This window comes from Lycorma delicatula, chromosome 13 (genome assembly GCF_047948215.1).
Source record: "Lycorma delicatula isolate Av1 chromosome 13, ASM4794821v1, whole genome shotgun sequence".
Taxonomy (NCBI): domain Eukaryota; kingdom Metazoa; phylum Arthropoda; class Insecta; order Hemiptera; family Fulgoridae; genus Lycorma; species Lycorma delicatula.
Genome location: NC_134467.1, coordinates 15,465,878 through 15,489,709, shown reverse-complemented (window position 1 = coordinate 15,489,709; position 23,832 = coordinate 15,465,878). Strand labels below are relative to the sequence as shown.

Below are 23,832 nucleotides of genomic sequence, written 5' to 3'. Positions count from 1 at the left end.
TAATGCAGCTTATATGTCTCAAACAAGGTGATTTTTTAAAAAAAATTATTAAAAAACTAAAAATGCAATTGTTATATATATAATTTGTATATAATATTTATTTAGTAAAAATGAAAATAAAGGTTTTTTGATTGACACGAAGGTAAGGTTAACAGATCGGTCAGGATATCAATGAACATGGAGGTTGATGGTGTAATTACACCAGGCTAATTGCACTGGTCAACAAAATTTTATGTTTTGTTTGAATTTTATGTTGTATATTATTAGATTTTTTCCATCAGGCTCTATATTTTTTTTTTGTATTGACATTTCTTTCGAAACAAAAAATGTATTGTGAATGTAATATGATAATATATGCATTTTGTACTCCCTTAAAATGTATTTCTTTTGGATTTTCTGCTGTAATTTGCTGTTTACAAAGCAAGTAAAACAAACCAAGTATGCTAGTTTTTTTTTTTTTTAATTAAAAAAGAAAAACTTAAATATGTTTTTAATTTTTAATAAAATTTATTGTTTTCGCATTATTTGGACTTAAAGGTTTTAAATGGCTGTCATTTTGAAAAATTAGATAAGGTTGTGTATTTTTCTAAAAATAGATCTTTATCGTAGTAAGTGCCATGCTAAATTTCAACATAATTAGTCAAGCCATTATGGAATTAAAAATTTATATTCCAACAATATTCAGCTTACATTTTTGGGTTCAGTTTTCCCTAGTATCATGTTTCTATTGTAGATATCTCCTGGTGTAAGTGTTCTTCATGTTCATCACTGATAGCATTGAGAGTTTTGGGAAAATCCAATTTTTAATGTAAGAAATGGATTTTGAGCAACATGTTACACCCAAGTTCTTTATAGCTTTGAAGGAGTTCACTTACAAGTTCTCTGTAGTTTCCAAGAAAGATGTTTACCGCATTTTGAAATGATTTTTTTGCAGCAACCTCCAAGTCATTCAAACATTCTTCAAACACCAGATCATTCATTAGTTTTCTTATTTGCGGTCCAACAAATATACCTTCCTTTATTTTAGAATCACTTATATTAGAGGAAATTGTTTTTTAGAAGCTGTTTGTATCATTACATACACTTACATAATTACCGTACACTGAGTTTTCATACGGAGAGAAGAGATGTTCAAATTTTGACTGTGTCACAAAAAGCACTTATTTTAGTGTTTGGTTGTAAAAGATGCCATCCTCAGTCTTATTGTAAGAAATACTGGTATCCAACACAGTCTATATGCCAGAATTTCTGGGATCAAGACTGAAAGTTATAAATTTTTATTAATTTAGATCACGAACCAGATCATTTAAATCTGACTGATTAATTATATGGGGTTTAGTATATCTATTTTCTAAAAAGTTTTGATCTCCTTCTTCATCGCCTCATAAGTCAGCACAAGATTAAATATTTTCATCTTCTCATCTAAGTTCCATGTTTCTGGTGGTACTGGAATTGGAAGCTCTAGGCTAGTGTGGTACTGATTGCTTGGTATAGCGAATATCAGGATGTTTAACAGTACGTCTAGCTTTAGCTGTTATTCCAGATATCTTTATTACACAAAAATAACATTCTGTGATTTAATCCTTTGGTTCCTTCCAAGCCTTTTGAATTCCAAATAGCATGTGACAAGATCCATTTAGTCAACAATATTACACAAGAAACACAGCAAATATGAGTAGAAGATTTGTCCTGATCACATAATTTACATATGTAAATTATTATGTATATTATATATAAATTAATGGTTTACATGACTGTAATCCATTTTGGAAAGGGTCGCACAAAGCCAGAAAAGGATTGTGGCTTATTGATATTGATTCTGCTGATCGATTAAAAGCTTTAAAAAACTGTGACTTCAAGCCAATTCAAAAATTATGTACATGATGTAAGCAGAATTGGCTTGGCTTCTGGAAAAGTGATGCCTCACTGTCATCACTCAGAATCTCAGGAGGTAAGAAAGAAAAGCAGAAGATAAGAAAAGCACAAGATGCTACTGCCACTACAGCAGCAGCTGCTGCTGGTTTGAGTGTTACTGATGTATTGCAAACATTAAAGTGTAAGCAGTGTTATGGATTTAAAAATCTGAATATTCTGATTGAAGAGCACAAAGTGCTCTTCAAAGTGCTTTTGATCTCAGCTCACCCACAAGAAGATCAGATTTTCACATTGGCACCCAGTAGCTGGAGTATTGAGAAAACAGCTGATGAATTCCAGGTTTCAATGCGGATTTAAATACTAGAGCATGGATACCAGTGTTCTTTGGTGGTCAGGTTTTCACTTAACTACACATCTCAGAAGTGGTAGTCAGTTTAAGAAATGTGTTTATAATATGTAAATTGTGATCTTTATATGATGTAAATAATATTTTGTTCATAATGAAAAAGATTTTAGAATTATTGGTTTTATTTTATTATATGTCTCTGAAATCAATACTTTAACATCCACTAACGATAGTTTGTATATATTTATATTTATTTAAAAAAACTTATTATTGTTTAATTTTCAAATGTACATTCCAAATTGCTTTCTTATTTAAAACTTACACAATACCTTTTCGTAAAAACAAATACATTGTATTGTAGTGTAATCTGATGCAAGTTTATTATTTATCTTGTACTAGTAATGATGATTAAAACTAAAATTTACCCATTTTATCCAATCTACTTGGTAAGAGTGGTACTACTGTATGTCTACATCCAGGTTTGGGGTTTGAATCTAAGGTTGGTTTTGAATTTTTTAATAGATTACATAAATAAATTATTTGTAAGTGACTGAAGATATTTGTCAGCCTGTCAGTTTAAATAAATAAAAGATAATATATAATTTACCAGTATCTTTTGTATTTTAAATTTCTTTTCGATCAATTCCTTTTAAAACTGATGTGTAACCTTTCCCTTACATTTAAATTTTTAGTGTTGCAACCATGGGCATTTGGGTGAAATAGTCTCGTATTAACAAATAAATTGTTTTGAGGTTGTATTATTTATAAAAATTTCATTTTTCTATGTTAAATGGTTGAATAGTTATTTCTACGTGTGTTTATACACTGCCTATATTCCTTATTTTTTTATATGTCATTATTGTAATCACACTTTGTTGTTAAGGCATTTATGGAGCATGTTAAAGATAATTTGTTACAACATTATTTTTATGTTTTAACTCATTTTCTTTCTATTTCTCCAGTCCATTTCTTTCCATAATCATCTTTTTCTATTTCTTAAAGGAGTCACCAAAATTTTTTTTTTGAATTTTTGAAATGGGCTCTTATTAATGGTGTAATTATTTTGATCAATGTTTTCAAATAACATTAAAAAAAAATTAAATAATATGTAGTCTCCACGGCAACAGATGTTTATCATTCAAAAATTCAAAAGCGTGAATCACAAATGTAAAATGTTATTGAATATATATTTATATGAATTTATATTTTCAATATATTCATATTTCGACATATTCTTACTACGTCAATTATTCGGACAAGAAGGTAGTTTTTTTTTAAATCTTCGTCAAACTAAATATTTTTCTCTTAAAGGTGTGTAATATAATTGAATTTAAAATAAAAAATCAATAAAATTGATAATTCAATAAATATTATTGAATATTGAATATTCTTACTACGTCAATTATTCGGACAAGAAGGTAGTTTTTTTTTAAATCTTCGTCAAACTAAATATTTTTCTCTTAAAGCTGTGTAATATAATTGAATTTAAAATAAAAAATCAATAAAATTGATTAATATAAAGCTGGGTTTTTTTAAACCGCATTTATATTTTCAAAACACGACATATTCTTCTACGTCAATTATTCGGACAAGAAGGTAGTTTTTTTTTTAAATCTTCGTCAAACTAAATATTTTCCTCTTAAAGCTGTGTAATATAATTGAATTAAAATAAAAAATCAATAAAATTTATTTTATCAAGCTGGGTTTTTTAAACCGCATTTATATTTTCAAAACACGACATATTCTTACTACGTCAATTATCCAGACAAGAAAGTAGAAAATTATTCATACAATAGAAAATATCAAAACACTTAGAGGAATCCTGAAGAACTTAGATAAAGTGTGTAACGACTTAGGTATGAAAATCAATAGTAGAAAACTACATCTTTGATGACTGGCAAGGATAAGAAAAGAATGTTAGTTAACCTAAAAGGAGAAGAAAGGTGGAGTCCTTTAAATATGTTAGGAGCATTATCTGTGATGTACAATTACATTCAAAGTCAAGAGATGATAGGTGCTTTAGCAAAGGAGAAGAAATTCTCTTGGTTGCCTTTGTCAGCTTGGTCTTAAGACTAAAAATAAAATATGGACTTTTTGTCTTGATGTCAGTATTGCATAAATTAGTTAAATTTATATGCAAGGCATAGAAAGCTTGTATCTGTGTCTTTGGTATCAGCTGGATATGTTGTAGTTCAAAGCACAGGGAGTAAGAATCTTCTACATCTGCTTTCAAATGATAATAAAAGCTCGGGCTGTCCAGTATGAGCACTTTTTTCTACTATGCATGTCATTATTTCTGTAGATACAAGTTGTGCATTTTTAGTTTTTCGTGTAATTAAACGACATGTATTAGAAGCCACAGGCCTGAAGCCTGTATTGAATTCTTGGTAAAAAAAATTCTTATAACATTGCCCTACTTGCTTTCATTTCCTCAGATGTTTGATCATTATATATACCACAAAGTTTCTGAATAAAAAAAATCACAACTTGACAGATTCTTTTGGATTTTTTCTTATTATAGTGCTACTCTCTCCTCTTAGATGTCTGATAAACTTCCTTTTTTGTGAAACAAAGGTGGCTTTTCCTATCGCCTCTCTTTTTTTTTCAATTGGGCTGCCAGAATTAACTTTTGTAACAATACTTTTTAGCCTAGTTCAACCTATACCTGAAAGAAAAACTGTATTGTAAACTGGAACATTACCAAATTGCAAAGTAGGTAAAAAATAAGTTGTATTTTAATCTTGTTCTTCACCAGGTTTTAGAGTTTTGTTTTTAGTAACTTTCCTGCTGTTTAACTGGACAATTGGTGAATAAGGTACCAATAATACTATCTTGTCTTATTTTATCTGGTTTGTTGAAACCAGTTATACAGAAATAGTTTTAAGCCTAAATTTAATTTATATTTTATAAATTTCTATTATTTGGTATTTTTTTAAAAAAAATTCCTAGAATATGATCGCAGTGCTGCCTACCGGATGTAATTGTGAACTTTAACCATTGCAACCACCTTAACCTCAACAACACATAAATAAATTAATTAATTAAAAAATTATTTTCTATCTGATCAAATTGTGAATCTAAATCATTCTCGAATCAACTTATTAGTTCGCTTTTATTATTTGGTTTTTTTATTTATTTTAAGTATGGTTTTTTTATTTTAATACCTGATTTTATTTGTTTATTGTTGGGTTGAGATAATCACACGTACAGAATTTCATCAAAATCAGTCCAGTCGTTTAGGAGAAGTTCAGTGACACACACTCACAGAATAAATATATAATATATATATATATAAATATTTTATCACTGCACTGGTATTTCTGATACATTTTCTTGAGATTTAGATTTGTATACATACATACATACATATATATATATATATATATATATATATATATATATGTAACAGCAAAACAATCTATTGTTGGATTGCCTTTTTTGTAACCTAAAATTTCTACCACATTTACTTGCAGTGTTTTTCTCCATTCTTTTATGACTATTTAGGAAGGGATCAGAGTCAAAAGGTCTAATAAAGGTAGTATAAAAGCATTAGATAATGCAACTGTACGCCTTTTTTTTTTACTCATTCCTGTCTGAATTTTACAACAAAACATAAACCTGACTGAATTAATTTCTACGTTTGACATGCAAAGAAAGCATAGGATGTTTTCTTACAAGAATATATCAGTATATACTAAATTTTATTTACACAATATACATTCAATATTTACACATCGCTAAAAAAATAATTACTACTTAATGTAGTACGGTACAGTTTTCTGTATGAATGCAGCCTTACATTTTTTACATCACCATACTGTCGCAGATATTTTTTTGTTGAGTTCATGGATGGCAGCCGGGATAATTAATCAAAATTTTATAAGGACAGAACCTGATGTCAAAAGATGTGAATTGTGCGTGAACGATGTGTTTTGTTTGTTTGAATGGAGTGACTAAATTGATAGAAAGGACTTCAAAATTTTAATCATCTCACTAGACTTTTAAACACATTTTCTAGTTTGCTGTAGCAAACAATCAGATTCATGATGAAATTTATGATAAAAATAAACTAGTAAAATTAATGAAATAATATAGCGTGTGATCTCTTAATGGAAAATCTATGATAGAACCGTTACCTGTAGACGGATTCACAGATTGTGTAATGTAAAAGAAATTGAATATCTGCAAAGCAACTTAACGATGTGAATTTGATTGCTTGAGCGGACTGAGTGCAGTGCCATACACTAACAGCTTACGTGGTCCAACCGCCCACTTGTATATTTACTAAAATGGGTAGATGCACCCCGCTTGGAGCTTATTTGGCTGGTGGTCGGCCATATATCTCAAGGTTAGCTCCCACAGAAGTGCGGTAGGAGTCTCTCTAAAGTAAACTACTGATGTCGGTTGAACATAGCAACCGTATCAAGGAACTCCCACACGGTCTGACAACAGGGCTCTTGCCACATTGACTCGCCGCTTGTGAGTGGTAAATTTTCCCCTTGACCTCTTAAGTTCCAGGGTGGCCCCCCCAAGACCTAGGCAGTCAAACCAGGTGTTCATTTGACTGGACCTCCCCGCAGATGCACAGATCATCAGCTGCCAGGTGGAACCGCAAGAGATATTGGTTCAAATTAACATGGTTTGTCATCCCGTGCACCCGTTGCCCTTAACGGGTGCACGGGATGACGTTAAGAGGGCACCCGTTGCCCTTAAGAACGAACTCTAGGTATACTATACCCCAAGATCCCGTATAAACTTGCACAGGGATCTTCCCTTAGTCGTGGTGTCCGATTCCAGCTGCCATGCTTCCATCGCGAGACTGCAGCCTCTTCCGCAGGCGGGAGGTGGGCAACTGAACAAAATTTTGATTCGGTGCATTGTGATCACCGTTCCGTTCCGGCCCGTAACCGCATCCCAAATACCTCGGCCTCTTCGCAATCTCCACGCGGCTGCCCTAACTTTCGCCACTAAATCGAAGCCTTTCCCAATACGGTGGTAGCCTCGTAGGAGGTTGTTTTAAAAACACTAGTACTAAAATTAAGGCTCTGCGCTGGGCACACCTTAAATTTTGAACAATTGCTACATTCAGATCCAACCTATGCGCCCAAACGGCCGCCGCGTAAGAGATCATGCTTTCGAAGACACCTCGGTACATCACTAAGACTGCGTCCGCTGCTACTTGCCCAATGTGTTTGCTAAACAACTTCTTATCAAACAAAACACCTAGATACTTATGAACTCCGTCTCGGCTGATTACACAGCGTTTATACTTAATGTGGGGGTTTCGATTGTACGATAATTTCTCTGCAGCCTTGAAAAGCATAAACTTCGTCTTGGGCACAGAAATCTTTTAATTTTGAATATCCATCCAGCCCTCCGAGGTCGACAAGGCCTCTTGTGCCCAATGTTCCAGCTGCGGTCGTGAATTACCATGAACTAAAAGGTGACTGTCATTGGAAAAAGCCTGGGCCGAGACACCTTCTGGGAATGTCAAATACCAGGTTCCACAGTAGGGGACTGAGAACGGAACCCGGCGGGCTTCCCCTGGTGACGGATTTTTCCAAAGCTAGGAGCGCATCTTTAAACAGCCGTACAATTAGACAAATAGTGCACGGCTACGGGATCATTGGGACGTTTTAACTCATAGAGGACAGAACTCTAACACAAGGAAGGAAATGCTGCCTCTGTGTCTATAAAAATTGCCAAAACATATTTACTGTAAGCGCTTCCCTTTTCGGCAAGAGCATTTAAGATGCAAACCTCGAAAGGGGTGCTAATCCCTTTCGTGAAGCCATACTGGCCTCGATTTGGAAAACGGTTTACCTCAATCCTTTCCCAGAGCCGTTCCACAACCAGCCTTTCAAGCAACTTGCCGATTACCGGCAAGAAGCTAATGGGCCGATAACTGCCGACGTCGCTAGGATCCTTTCCTGGTTTTAATAGCACTCTCACCAAAGCCACTTTCGAACAAGTCGGAAAGCAGCCCCAACGAAGGCACCCGTGACCAGCCTGCCAAGCGGCTCTTTTATGACAGGCAGCAGATGGTAGAATATATCCGGGTCAAGTTGGTCAAGCCCCGGTGCCTTTTTCAGTGCTTACAAGCACAAATAATAAATATCACTCCTGTAGATGTAATACGTGTAAAATGTAATATTATTTCGGTTAGTTTTAGAAATGAACCTCAAGAACGTATTTTACATGAGTTTCCATTGAGTGTAAAAATTTGTGATTTAGTTATATCGTTGATTGATGAAAATGATAGTTTATTAAATCTACTCTGTGAACGAGTAAACATGTTGTTAGTATGAAAAGGACTTATATTTTCTTTCTTCTCGGTGAGAACTGTGAACTATTCTAAATGCTACAGCTATAACTGGAAATCTTTAAACATCCATATCTTCTGAACCCTTTCCCCGATTTCAAACTCCTTTCGATTCATGGAAAATCTCGCCAATCCCCATTATTTACCCCTTCCAAATTTTGATGCCCCTAAAATTTGTATTTGTTTTTTAAGGGGTACATTTTCATAAATCCCCGAGCCCCCCGAAACCCATCGATTGGTGGTCTCGATGAACGCGGGATTCAACGTAACGGATTTTCTGCTTCCCGTATCCCAATTCCGCATTATCATTAATTGACGAGTGGATGCAACCACATGGGCTGAAACTGGCGGTTAACAAATTTGAGTTTATAATCTTATTTGGGAAAAGCAAGGTGGAGCCAATAGAACTGAGAATCGGTGACCAGCTGTTGCATCGCAGGGATAAGGTCAGATACTTCTGTGTAATAATATATAACGCATGAAGATTCTGTGAACACGGCACAGAACACTGTAATAAAGCGGAAAGGTCAGTGAACTCCTTAAATTGACTTACGTCTTCACGGGGTGCGCCTAGCTCGGCCGAACCAAGAGTAATCATGTCGGCCGTAGCCTTAGTTCTGTATGCGGCGCTGGCCTGTGGCTGGACAATTAATATCCAGCGAAATCTCGACAGGCTTCGGAGGGTCCAACGAGGAGCATTAATAGGGAAGGGAATTGCCAACTTGTATGTACTGTCACGAGAAAGATTTATAGAGCACACCGGCAATAATCTCGGAATAGGGTGGGAGTTACTGACCTAACACCAGAAGAATTAGTAGATTATATGCTAGCTTCAGCGCCAAACTGGAGTGTTGTCGACGGTTTGGCGAGGACGATTTTGAGGGAAAAAGATGTCGAAGGGGATTTTAGAATAGGGCAGGGCGGACAGCCCCGCCTGGGAGGGCCGACATGCTGAGGTGTGCTGGCTCCGACGGGTCTCCTGGTGCTGTAGGCTGGGGAATCGTAAGGTAGAATCCCAGCTGCTGGGTGGGGCCCAGGAACGACCTAATCGAGCACGGTTTCTCCCTCCCTAGTAGTTAGTGGCAGGCGAGAAAATGTATAGACAGAGTCCTGACGTAGTCAGGACCTCAAAGGACCGGGACGTACTAATGACGTAGTTTGGCGAGGTTAACCCTGGCAATTTGAGGCAGAAAAGGCCCAACCGGCGAATCGAACTGGAGACACGTTTCAGTTTGAAGGACACTCCACTGGGCTGAGAGCTCAGCCCGGAGGCTGAGATACAACTCTCATAGCAATCTGTTATGCCAGCTCAATTTTTTTATGCATAGATTAATAAACAAGAATCGCTTCTAAAAATGTTATGAAAGTTTGAGTAAATTCGTAATTTTTATATATTAAACCACTTTAAATAAGCAGTGAATGCAACGTTATTTATTAAATCTGTTGTGCAATTGTATATGTATATGTGTGTGTATATATATATATATATATATTTTCAACATTTTAATGAGATATCAAATGTATTGATGTATAAAACTGCATGTGTTGGCACCATTGATCAACAGCTTAGCGTTTGTCTGAGAGGTTGTTATGGAAAGATCTATATTTTAATTTTAGTATTATCTATTCGTTGGGTTCTTATTTGATTATCTGACAGAGTAAGTAATTTATACTCTTTCAATATAAATTAATAGAATTTAAGTTTGAATTTTTTTTGTTATTTAAAACAATGTAGTGTGCGCCGTATGCTGGGATGTAAAATTCAATTACTTTGTTGTAAAATCGTTTATTTACACAAACTGTTACTGAAATATAACTGACTCTCCTTTCTAGAATTAGATGTAGAAGAACTCTTCTTGGTTTGAAAATTGACTTTAGTTTAGATAACATAGCCATGGCTCCAACTGCTTCCTCAAAGCATTTTAACCTGAATTCATATTTTAAAGGTCGTAACTGCAATTTCGACCATGTCTTACCTTCTGCTGGTAAGTCATGCCAAGTGATATAAATGTGGTCAAATTCTCGAGTCAATATTTGTAAAAGCAGTACACATATATCACCCTTATCTACATATTTTGCCCAACGGTGCATTTTCATTTGAACTTCATCATTTTTGGCAAGATTTGGATGTCAGATTTGTTTTATTCACAGCTGTACTTTGTGGGCTATGATGCAACTAGCTACCCTTAAAAAAGAAAATTCTGTCTAAAGAAAGAATAGTTATTTTCTTTGTTCCATTTCTTCTGATTTACAGATTCCATTAACAACTTCAAAAAAATTATCTTTTTCCAAACACATCTGCACAATAATATGCTTATAAGTTTTTCAAATTTGTTTTTTCCAATATCATGAAGTAAAATAGTTCATAGATTGCTAACTAGAAGTAGAAAAAAAACATAATACCACATTGCTTTGATAAGCCTAAACTGATATTTCCAGCAGTGTAAAGAAAACCCATATACCTATTAGCCATCTAACATTTTAATAACTGGAAACTGTCTGCAACCATGTTTGGTAAAACTGACTATAATAAATGAAGATGAGTTACAGAAACTATTTATTTGGTATTCAACAAAGGAACAAAAATATCCTCACAACTAACCAAATACCAGATGATTCAAAAAAGGCTTCACAACTTTAAAAGTACATAAAAATTTATTGAGATAACTTACAGATTTGATTGAGGTCTCATTTCACAGCAAAACACATCAAGTTTGTAACCTAACATTCAGTTTTGTTCGATATGACCTCCATTTGTAATGCAACATACATCCCCCCTGAAGTTGATCTCATTCCAGATTAGCTAGCAAGTCTAACGTTACTTCAGCAGCTGCTGCATTAATTTAGAGTCTTAGCTCAACAAGGTGAGCAGGCAAAAGTGGTACATAAATGTGATTGTTAATGAAATCCCACAAGAAAAAATTTAGGGAGTGAAGTGGCCATGCAGTTCCACCTTCATGACCAATCCACAGAGCTGAGAATTGAATATCAAGAAAATCTCAGACATCTAGGCAGTAGTGATGTGATGCCTCAACTTGCTCATATTAATAACATCCATCTTTTTTTTTTCTCTTTTTTTCTCCTACATCCCTAGGCCGGACATCCAATTAAGTATTCTCGGCCCAGAGATGTGTCTTTTGACTCTAAGGCGGTCTTCCCACCCACCGGATTTACACCCGGCACGGCAGGTCAACTACCCCGGTACTAGATTTTTTCTTGCCTGCCTCTAATTCCCGCCGATGAGGGCAAAGCCTGGCTATGCCGTTCCCCACCCCCGCTGATAGAAACCGGGTCTCTGTCTTTATGCTAATTGCCTCAAACCAGTGTGACCAGTACAAGGAACGTACGCACCCCCAAAACCAGCCACACTGGCCTGGTCTAGGTTTGTTAATTTTATCCCCGCGAAATCTCCCTGTCCCCTCACCAAAACCTACACGCCAGGTCATACAGGCTTTCAGAGACGGGGCTGTCCACCTATCCCTATTTACGATTGAACCTAACGATTCCTTCATCACGCCTCCTCTTCCTTAGTGTGAAAAACCGTACCAGCGAAATTGTTAAAAACGTTCCAGTTCTGCTCCCTCCTTAGCGACCACTCTACTATGTTATTCGCGTTCAGGTTATTGACTGCTATAAATTGTCTGTATTGTGCCCATCTCCAGCATTCGAACATCGTATGCTCTGCGTCGTCCACCTCCTGGCAGTAGTCGCAGTTGGGTGTCTCTCTTGCCGAATCTTTTTAAATAGTAACCAAAACATCCATGACCCGACATCATCTGTGGTATGTAAAAGTTCACCTCGCTATGTTGGCGATTCAGCCATGCGTCCAAATCACTTATTAACCTTCTGGTCCAGGACGCAGCGTTAGTGACTGCCCATACTTCCTTCCACCACTGTCAGGTCATCACCTCAGTCTCAGCTGTACTACACCCTTCCGCTCTCACTTTCCTGCTCTTGATCTGAAGTTCTATCGGCGGGACCGACGAAAGCACACATATAGCTTCATATGACAGGTTACGATTCCCTGCCATCACTTCCAACAATGCCGTTCTGTGCATTCTTCGCAGTTTATCCTTGTATAACATCCGTCTTGGTCATCATCATTCTAACTGAAGAATCAGAAAATTTTGCAGCATGTCCAGATAATCAATACCATTTACAGTTGCCTCCTGGAAGAAGAATGGATCATACAATCTTTATTTGCTTAGGGCACAAAAACATTGACCCCAGGGCTATCACAAATGTGCTGCCAAAAGGGTTTTCGCTACCTCCATATTTGGCAGTTATGGTTATTCTCCTTTTCACTGATATGAAACATTGACACATCACTAAAAATTACATTGTCAGTGCATTGTTGTCTGCTATTCTATCCAACATTTCCACATAAAACTGCAGCTGAGAAACTTTATTATCTGTAATGTATTGAACCATGGTGTTAGGTAATACGGCTTCGTGCCATAAAAATATATAAATATGAAAACTTTACCAAACTTTTTGAAATGTGTTTGTTATTCATTTCTTTTTTGTTGATAAGTTTTCTAATGTTTTCATTTACATTATGTTCAAACATTTATGGAAATTGTATCACATTTCTGATATGGTTTGTGTTTTTTTGTTTTTCATTAAAGTTTAACTTTCTAAATTTGTGTTTAATTTTAATAGACATTATTTATATAAATTATCCCTGTAGTAAATTCTCTACAAAGTTAATGAGAAATTTTTATTTGTTTATTGGTAAATTAACAAATTTATTTTATTCCAATTCCAAAAATGTGTGTTTCTGATAAAAAATGTTTCTTGTTTTGAGCAATTTTTCTTGGCCTAAGTCAGATACAGGTCTAGGACCACTTATTCAATTTCTTTGATCAAAAATTTATTTAGCCAATTTTCATCCCAAGAATTTTAGTATGGTTTAATTTTACAGAGAGAGCAGAAAGCAGGGCTAAATGTTTCTTGAGCCTAAACTCTGTAACAAACTGTTTTCTGACCTATGTTTATTTTTATGAATATGAATATTTTTTTAATTTTTGGGTATAGAATCATCTCCTGAGAGATTGCTGTGCAATTTAGAATCACCTTTATTTACCTTAGTGAGTTTCATTAGCTAATTGGTCTAGGTTGTACCAGTTATTGTAAATTGCTAATTGTTAGTGACATTTGATCCATCATAAAAACGAAATTGGAGCTTATAATAGTGGGATAAGATGTTAAAAACTGTGGTTTTATTATTGAGAATATTTATTTTCATTTCTTATATTTAGTTTATAAAATGCATCATATTTTGTTTTTTTGTTTTTTACAGATAACATGAATGTGCCTGCAAATAATTCTTTTATTAATGAATCTCTTTCTCTTAGTAAAAATATTAAATTAGAGAATGAACAAGAAAATGTAGGGGAAATGATATGCATTTTTTTACCAAATCACTTGACTGAAACTGATACATCACATACATCATCTGAGCATGTAAGTTTTTTTAATTTTTTTGTGTATGTTTGGCCATCTTAGGACCATGAACCAGTATTTTGAAATCATTTCTCTTTCTTCTGTTTTTTTTTATTTCTTAATTTTCCAACAATTCTTGATTCTTTTGCTTTGTTTTTTTTTGCCTTCTTTGTTCTGACCAACTGTCTTTTTATTTTTCTCCTTCCCTTTGAAATCCCTGAAATCTTTTATTGGTTTTCTGTGCACTATCTCCTTCAAATATTTCATTTCATTTAGAAATACAGAAATCTATTGATATCCGTTCTTTGTGTATTTGTGGTGAAATCACTTTTCAGACTCACAAAACCTGTAAATCTGTTTTATCAGCTTGACAATAGATTTAGCTCTCCATTTTTTTATTTAATCTGAAATTTTCCCAATTTCATTGTATGTGTAAATATCTTTATTACTAATTAATTTGTATCCATTTTATTGTATTTTTATTGGTCCTAGGATTTTTCTGAAATTTTTACTTGATTTTTTTCTATTAATGTTTTTTTGTGATTTCTAACTAAGATGCATCTGATGGAAACAGGACATCTTATTTGATTACATATTTTAATGCTCGATTTTACCATCTATTGAGATGTTGTTGAAATGAATTGAGATGAATTCTGCCTTTTTGAAAAAACATTTTAACCTTATTTTCTACGCAATTTATAGTAATTTTAATTATTTTGGGATCTACACCAAATTCTTCTGTGATTTTAAATTAAGAAGTTCTATTGATTGACTTGTATGTCTTTTTGAAATCTACAAAGACTAATACCTATTTTTATGCCTTGTCATTTTTCCCCTAATTATTGTTTTAAGATTTGAGATTTGTTTTGCACATGGTCTTGCTTTTCTGAATCCTTGGTATTCTCCTACATGTTAGAGTCTACGATTAATTTGATTCTATTTCAAATTGCTTTTGAAAGGATGTTGTGTATCATATGTAAGAGGGAAATCCCTTTAAAGGTATTTATTCTGTTTTATCTTTTTATTTGTGGTAGTGGGTGTATTAATGTATTTTTTCCAATTATGTCCTTGATTCTTCTGCAATCAAGCCATAACTTGCTACCTTGTTTAATTGCTGGATGATTTTGTTTATATTTGATTGTATTATTTGATTTCATGGTTTGGATTTTTCATTTCATGTTATATTTTGGAATTGAAATCTTACCTCAGTTTCTTGATAGTTAATAATTTTTCAAAGTACATACTATAATTTTGCAATTTCTTTGTTGTTAAGGCCTAATTTTCCATTTTTATCCTAAAGTATTGGCTGGTTAATTGGTATTTAGTAAGTTTTTAATTTTGGTAAGTGTGGTAAATTTTAAACCTTATTTATTGATTTCAAAATAAACAGGCTTGAAACCCATGAATACTAAATCTTAAAAAAAAATTAATAGATAAACTTATTATTAATAAGTTAGAATAGCTCTTGATAAGGTGTTAAGTGTACTTAATCTAGTATTATAAATGTCTAACCACCTTAAGTTACTTTACATAGTAAAGATAGCCTAGTAATAGGTGATCTCCTTTGAGAATCATCTATAAAGATATAAAAATGTTGAAAATTATGCCTAAGCAATTTAGTTGATTTATGAAAGTCAAAAGGTTGCAATAGATTAGATAGGAAAAATAATTACTGAAAATTTTTTACACAAATATTAAATTTGTCCTCATCAGAGATGATTCAGTACTTTGTATTTTTTACAAATTTGAAATATGAATAAAATGATGACTAGAAAAGTGCATAGCATCACGGATTTTGTAGGCAGCATATCTTAGAAAGATTCTATGTGGTATTTCTAATTTTAATTCCTAGTCAGTAAAACATTGCCAGACAACAGAGCCATAATTTAGTACTGGATTCATAAAAGTATAAGCTAAAGTTCTGAAGCGTTATTATTTCTAAAATTTGTAGAGATTCTAATAATATTTTCAATTTTTAGTGTCTTAGATACAGTATAACCAATCTATTGACTGAAGGATAAGTTGCTATCAAAATATATACTTAAGTTTTTAATTGAAGATACCTTTTGCATTGCATTATTATTCATTAAATAATTATATTAACATTTGCAAACCTTCCAAATTGAATATGAAAACAATTTTTTTAGGTTTCAAGATATACCATTTAAGTCCGTTATTTTTACACAGAGTTCATGTCAATTTGAAGTAACTGAATATCAACTAGATTTGTAATAGGTTTAAACAGTTTCATATCAAGCACGAATTGCGAATTCAGAAAATTCCCAAGGAGATCTCAAATGCTTGCCTGCCCTTGTCTTTCTGCAGATCTAACATAAATAGGCTTAGAGATAAAATCATTAATATTAATGTAGGAAATTCTGTTTGTACAAAATTAATGTATCAAAGACAACAGTGTATTATTATATCCACACGCAGCAAGTGTGTAGTTAGCAGTTGTTATTAACTACATCAGTGTGATTTAATTTGATATAACCTGCTCAGTTATGTAGTGGTTCAACTTGTCATCGCAAAATCAGCTAATTTTTGATGTCGAGACTACTAAGGTTCGAGTACGTTGTACTTGTAGTTACTTTATATGGATTTGAATACTAGACACTTCGGATACAGGTGTTCTTTGATGGTAGGTTTTCAATTAACCACCCGTCTCAGGAGTGGTCGACCTGCATCTGTTCAGGATTACATGTTTACTGGTACATTTACATTTTCAGCTACAGGACTGGCAGCTACTAGCAGTGCATTGGTCTATGCACACACACATCCAGATTTGGTAGCAACCTGGGGAAAGTCCTGAAATAATAATAACTACATCAAACAATGATAATTTGCATCAAGATAATAACAATCATTTAGTGCATGAATAGCATCTTCCATATATACACATGAGTTCATTTGCATAGATTTACCTTCGAAAAAACCATGTTCAGAACTATAAATTTCTTTAGGCAAGGTGTAATTTTCACAAAACCTAATTTATGCAAGATTTTGGTAAAAATTTACATTTGCCGATATAACAATAATTATTGGTATTTGAATGTCGCCACTAGGAAAACACCAATATTTAAGTAACAATTGAAGAGCTTAGGTAAAAACCGTTAAAGAAATAATAATTTCACTACAGAAACGCATTTTGGAGTAATTATTATCACAGTTTAATTTCAGTAAGCTTCAAAAACAATATAGATTGAATTATTAAGAATTATTTAAGAGTAAATTGTATGTAATACTCTTAGTGTTGAAGATTTATTATTAAATTATACTGTTAAAAGTTAAGGGGAATGTTTATCTAATGATCCCAAAGATTTTTTAAAATTGCTAATAAAAAGTACAAAAGTAGATCTTATCCATCTTGTATTGATAAGATTATTAATCTTATCAGGTAACATTAAAGTTACCTGATAATAATAATTTAACTGGACTGTTAATGTATGTTGTATGTAAATTGGAAATAAAATTTATGTTTCTAATATAAGTTATACAAAAAATAATGAACATATTTACTTTATAGCATTCATTTTTTGTTTTGTTACAGCAAGTAGATTTAGTACGACTGAACGAGGAACCGCTTGATATTATTAATAGTGATATTCCAGAAGATCCTTTAGCAATTGAAGAGACCACCTTAGTTAAATCAGAAAATTTAAAAGTTGAAAGTGAAGTGGTAAGGATGTTGGATTTTGCATATAATGGAACACCAATTATCCAGATGCACCTTTGCAAGGCCAAATCTGGAATATTGGAAAGTATAATTTAAAAGATTTTAATCATTCTAATGTTTAGTGGATAACACTAAATAAAAAATAAATAAATATATTTCACTAAAATTAAAAAGAATTTTGGAACATACATACAGTGTAAGAAAAAACAGATATAGTAATACGGTATAAAAAATGCAGTGTGTAGAAATTTTCTTTTATGATAGATTTAACACAGGTCTAAATATATGTATGTTTTTGCTAAATAAATTGCAAAAAAGTCAATTAAAAAATCCAGTAAAATAACGATCTATAAAAAAAATTCCTGTTGATGTAAAGCTTTGTTTGAATGGTGTTTAAATTTTACAAATATTGTATTTGTTTTTTTTTTAATTCCTTAATCTGGATTTAAGTAGTCCAGACAGTTGGACATCTGGAAAATTGGCATTCTGCTGTGTTATCTTTTCGTTGTTATACAGAGTGATTCAAAGAAACGGGAAATTAAAAAAAAAAATAACGTTAATGAAAAACTTTTTTAGAAAATGAATTTTATTTCATGTAATAGTACAAACGTTGCCATTTTAGGATACATAAATTTTAGTTTATTTTTTAAAGATATCTTGCAGGTGACCTCCTCTTCTATGCAAATACTCATGAAGCCTCTTCGTTAAATTGTACATGGTTTGATGTAACATCTCAACTGGAATTTCTGCAATTGCTTCTCGGATCTTTGCCTTCAGTTCTTCCGTTGTAGCAGGTCTACTGTGGAACACTTTGCTTTTAAGATGACCCCACAAAAAGTAATCGCAAGCTGAGAGATCAGGCGATCTGGGAGGCCATCTAATGTCACCATTTCGTGAAATGACACGTCCAAACGATCGGCGTACAGCTACCATCGATATTCGTGCAGTATGTAACATTTCTCAGTCTTGTTGAAACCAGGTTGTGTTAAGAATTGGTGGAAATCTCTTTTGTTGTTCCACAACAAAGGTTTCCAGCACGGCTACGTAACAAGCCGACGTCACTGTAATCGCAAGACCGTTGCCATCCTCAAAAAAATAAGACCCTATAACACCGCAAGATGACATAGCACACCACACGGTCGCTTTCTGGCTATGCAATGAACGCTGGTATAGCTGTGTAGGATTTTCTTGTGCCCAGTACTCAAATTTTGCTTGTTAACAAATCCACTGAGGTGGAAATGCGCTTCGTCTGACATCCACAGTTCGTGAAGAAACTCATCGTTATCATTTATCTTCTGAAGCATTACATTACAGAATTGTGCTCGTGCAACTGCATCGTTTGGTTTCAGTTCCTGGACGATATGCGACTTGAACGGATGGAAATGCAAGTTCTTCACTAACATTCTTCGAACACTTGAACTATGCAATTGTAAAGATGCTGAGAGACGACGGATTGACCGATGTGGATTTCATGTGACAGCATCTTGTAAAGCTTGAACATTGTGTGGTGTACGGACGGTTTGCTCATGGCCTGGAGGTTTCTCTTTCATTGCCGAACCGGTTTTCTCAAAATTAGATATCTGTGTTTTAATTGCATGTGCTGATGGAACACGGTTGTGCCGTCCCAGATTAAAATGACGGTGAAATTCTCTACGCGCTCCCTCCACACTGTCATTGTTTTTGTAAAACGCTTTAATAGCAAATGCACGTTGCACCACTCCAAAGATCCATGACAACTAAATGGCAGGTTAGGTTAGAGAGGCTGGCGCCACTTATCAAGTGGTACCAATCGCCCACGGTTACCAACACAACTTTCAAAATTTCCCGTTTCTTTGAATCATCCTGTATATATGTTTTTGAAGCTTATAGAACCCTTTCTTATTAATGACTATTGACTAGAGAATAATTTCGTAAACTTAATTTTTTTTTTACGTACTTTTGGTATATAACTATCAAAAGTATTAATGCACAGTAGCAATGATCAGTAATACATTCTGGTTGAGTGGCATTTTTCATATGCTACAAAATTGCATTTCCATGTTCCATGCACAAGCTTCTTTCTAGCTTATATGAGGATATATAAAAAATAATTTAATAACTATTGTTTGGAATCAAACTGTCATTTTAGTAAATGTTTGAATCTTGGAAACTTATATTTTTTTAATCTGGTATATGTTTATCAGATATAAGAATAATATTCAAAATCTTAGGTAATGTTATCTCTAAAGGTAAATGCTATTTATCACAATAAAAGGTTTCATCATAAACAATATTATCATTAATGTTAATATGATTAGAAAAAAAACCAATCAAGAAAATTACGGCAACAGTTGGAACAAATCATTTGCTTTTAAAAGATTTCAGTTTGTCGAAAATTCTGTAAGGTGAGTAGCAGCATTTTTATCATTAAATTAGGATAACGTTTACCAAAAGAAACATTTTCTAGGTTTTCTTATACAAACCTGTCACATTAAAGTCACTTAATAATTTAATGTATATGCACTATTAGTGTATATGGTAAGTGAATTGGAGATACAATTTATGTTCGTAATATGTATTATAAAAAAATCATAAATATGTTTACTTTGTACCATTCATTTTTTGTTTTATGTTGCAGCAAATAGATTTAGTAGGATTAAAAGAGGAACCGCTTGATATTGTTGTTAATGGTGATATTTTAAAAGATCCTTTAGCAATTGAAGAGACCACCTTAATTAATTCAGAAAATTTAAAAGTTGAAAATGAAGTGGTAAGGGTTTTAGATTTTGCATATAATGGAACACCAATTATCCAGATGGACCTTTGCAAGGCCAAGTCTGGAAAATTGGAAAGGATAATTTAAAAAGATTTTATCATATATATTGGACTAATCATTCTAATGTTTAGTGGACAACACTAAATAAAAAATAAATAAATATATTTCAGTAAAATTAAAAAGAATTTCGGAGCATACATACAGTGTAAGAAAAAACAGATATAGTAATATGGTATCAAAAATGCAATGTGTAGAAATTTGCTTTTATGATGGATTTAACACAGGTCTAAATATATGTCAATTAAAAAATCCAGTAAAATAAAGATCGATAAAAAAAATTCCTGTTGAGGTAAAGCTTTGTTTGAATGGTGTTTTAATTTTACAAATAATGTATTTGTTTTTTTTTTTTAATTGTTTAATCTGGATCTAAGTAGTTCAGACAGTTGGACATCTGGAAAATTGACATTCTGCTGTGTTATCGTTTCATTTTTATATATTTTAGTATGTAAATTTTGTATTACGTACAGTTCATTTCTTAACTCATATACAGAATGTATCGCACAGTTTTCCCACAATTTTCATAACCTATTATACTCATGAAAATAATGGAAAAAGATCATATAAACATATGTCCTAAAATGCGTTTTTATTTGTGAGTTAGGCTAGTGAAAAATTTCACTCAGATTCCAGATATTTATGAAATTAGGTCCAACTGAAATTTTTAGGATGTTAATTTTGGAACAGAATTAGTGGTTTCTTATGGTTTTTGACCTGGAAAATTAAATAGTTCCAGAACCATACCTGCAATAGGTTTTGAGAAATCTTGGGTGAGAACCAATAAATTGTGGGGTAAAATATTTTTTTTTTATGTTTGATGTACAGTAACAGTTTTAAATGGGTAATGAATACATAAAAAGTTTTTAACAAAACTTGTAGAGAATTTAATTCTCTAATTAATTTAATTAACCTGCGGAGCCTCTGTGCACAGTTTGCTTTAAGGTGTTCATTAGAGATTAGCAATAATTGCGCATGCGCATTTCATTCCATAACTGGGTTCATACTGTCAACGTCAATGCTTGAACAGTTAACATAAGAATTGAGATGCGAATTACCATGTAATTGTGTATTTTATGACATAAATGTATTTTGTTTATATCAAATTGTAAATATGCCTCCTAAAAAATCATGCAACAAGGAGAAGCTTATAACAGTAAGTGTGACTGACTATACCATCTGCAGCTGAGTTTTTGTAGGTGATGAAAACGAATGCGTACTCCTTGTTTTGGAGGGGTTAATTTTATGATTTACATACCTATGTTCAGTTGGCAATAATAAACAGGCGAACTCTAACATTGTCATTATACACCCAAAATGAATACTATGTCATATTCCTCTTTTAAATAAGTACGGCATTACTTCAATGGCATAGTATTTTTGGTACTTAAGTTATTAACGCCACCGCAGCTACAGCTTTATTTAAAAACAAAGTAGTCAATCGGATTTCGGTGGAAAATGAACAGTCTCTTTATTAATTTTAATAAATGGTTATTTATATTTATTTATTTTATTAACCAAACTTAACCTTCGCTCGCTAACCTTGATTAATTAACATCGTAATTTTTTGAGTATTTGTTTAATAATTGCAATAATTATTGCAATTATTTATTATTTAAATAATCAAAACACTCCTGTTAATTAGTCAAGGTTAGCGAGCATATGTTAAGTTTGGTTATATATTTATAAAATAAATAAATAAATATTAACCATTTATTAAAATTAATAAAGAGATAAGAGAAATTAATAAAGAAATCCGATTGACTACTTTGTTTTTAAATAAAGCTGTAGCTGCGGCGGCATTAATACGTAAGTACCGTATTTTTTTTAATTTGAATTTGATCGGTTCATTGTTAAAACTAAATTCAGTTTCAAACTAAAATTCATAGAAACTCTTCACTAATGACAGCACAGTTCACATTATCCAATCTACCTAATGTACCTTAAATAATGGTTTAAATACTAACACAGTATTGCAGATTGTTGATCATCTGTTGTTATTTTATTGCCAACTTTAGTAATAGAATAATAATAGAATAGTAATTTATTTTTTTTATCTTATAATTTGTTTTTCTATTAGTATTTATTTTATGATGATGTCATTTATATATTATATTCAGTTTGTTATAATGAAAAAAAAAATTGCTTCCTGAATATTTCATATTTTTCATAGTTTTCATATTTTGTAAGGTTATTTCTATATCTTTTTTTTTAAAGGAATCTGAGATCTCCCTGAATGATGAAGTTACATCACAGCTTAATTTTAATATGAAAACGAATGATCTTGAAATAAATAAGTATTTACACATGGTGAAGACAGAAAAGGAGATCGGATTTTATCCGAGCCATGTAAGTATTAATTATTGTTTGTATTAACATCCAAACATTTGTCTTTTAGTAATTTTATTACTGTGTATAAATGTATATTTTGGTTCTTCCAATATGTTCTGTCAGAAAAAATAAATTTTTTATTTTATTTAGTTCTATTTAATTAACACCGACTTATTAAATTGTGTATGAATGAAAAGCTTAGTGAAACAGGCCTATTTTTTCCTTTTACTAGTAGTACTTATAAAAAAATTGGACTGCTACCAAGTGTCCTTCATTAAAAATGCTCCTTCAGAGCATGTATTTTTTCAGATAATAATGTAGGCCTACTATATGAAATATTTTGATTTGTCTATAATAAGATAGCTTATGTTCTAGCTAGTTTGTTACTTAAAGTATGAGTCATACACACAAACTCATCTTTAAACATGAATTTGAATAGACATGCATGGACATGAATGTTTGGGTAATCCTAAATGTAAACATTGTAGAAGGCTCATTTACTGTTTTGATTTCAATATGATATGTTGTATTGTTGTTAGTGTTAATACTGTGGTTAGGTAATGTACACTTGTTTTTAAAGCAATTTTATTAGCAGTGAATTTCTCTTTTATCCGTTATATTTTACTTTTAATTTCACAGTGAACCTTAATATTATGGGAGTCTTTCTAAATATAGACTATTAGTTTTGGGTACCTTTAGATGAGATATTCTGTATATAAAATATATGTGTAAAAATGTGTGGATTTGTAGATCTGATCAACATGTATATAGAAGTAATAAATATATCTATCTGTTATTATAAATTTACCAAATAGTTAGTTCTGCTGGTTTTCCTAAGATATGCATATGAATAAAGTTTCAGTCAAGTGTGTAAACATACTACAAGGTAAGTAAAGTTCCTTATTGTAATGATTAATTAATTTTCAAAACCATGTTGATTATAAATATATGTTTAAAATATTCATTTTTTGTACATATTTAGTGGCATATTTATATTATTGTAATTGATATAATTTTACATTAATTCA

General features: G+C 32.5%; 1 protein-coding gene across 1 annotated transcript in view; it reads left to right on the top strand.

The window, feature by feature from the left end:
- Positions 1 to 10,099: 10,099 nt before the first annotated feature.
- Positions 10,100 to 23,832, top strand: part of LOC142334018 (uncharacterized) — a 64,381-nt gene continuing 50,648 nt past the window's right edge. The window contains exons 1-5 of the mRNA XM_075381685.1: positions 10,100 to 10,201; positions 13,846 to 14,009; positions 17,539 to 17,667; positions 20,282 to 20,413; positions 22,691 to 22,822. Coding sequence (XP_075237800.1) covers positions 13,851 to 14,009; positions 17,539 to 17,667; positions 20,282 to 20,413; positions 22,691 to 22,822 — 552 coding nt within the window. The 5' untranslated portion in view covers positions 10,100 to 10,201; positions 13,846 to 13,850. The remainder of the gene's footprint in view (positions 10,202 to 13,845; positions 14,010 to 17,538; positions 17,668 to 20,281; positions 20,414 to 22,690; positions 22,823 to 23,832) is intronic.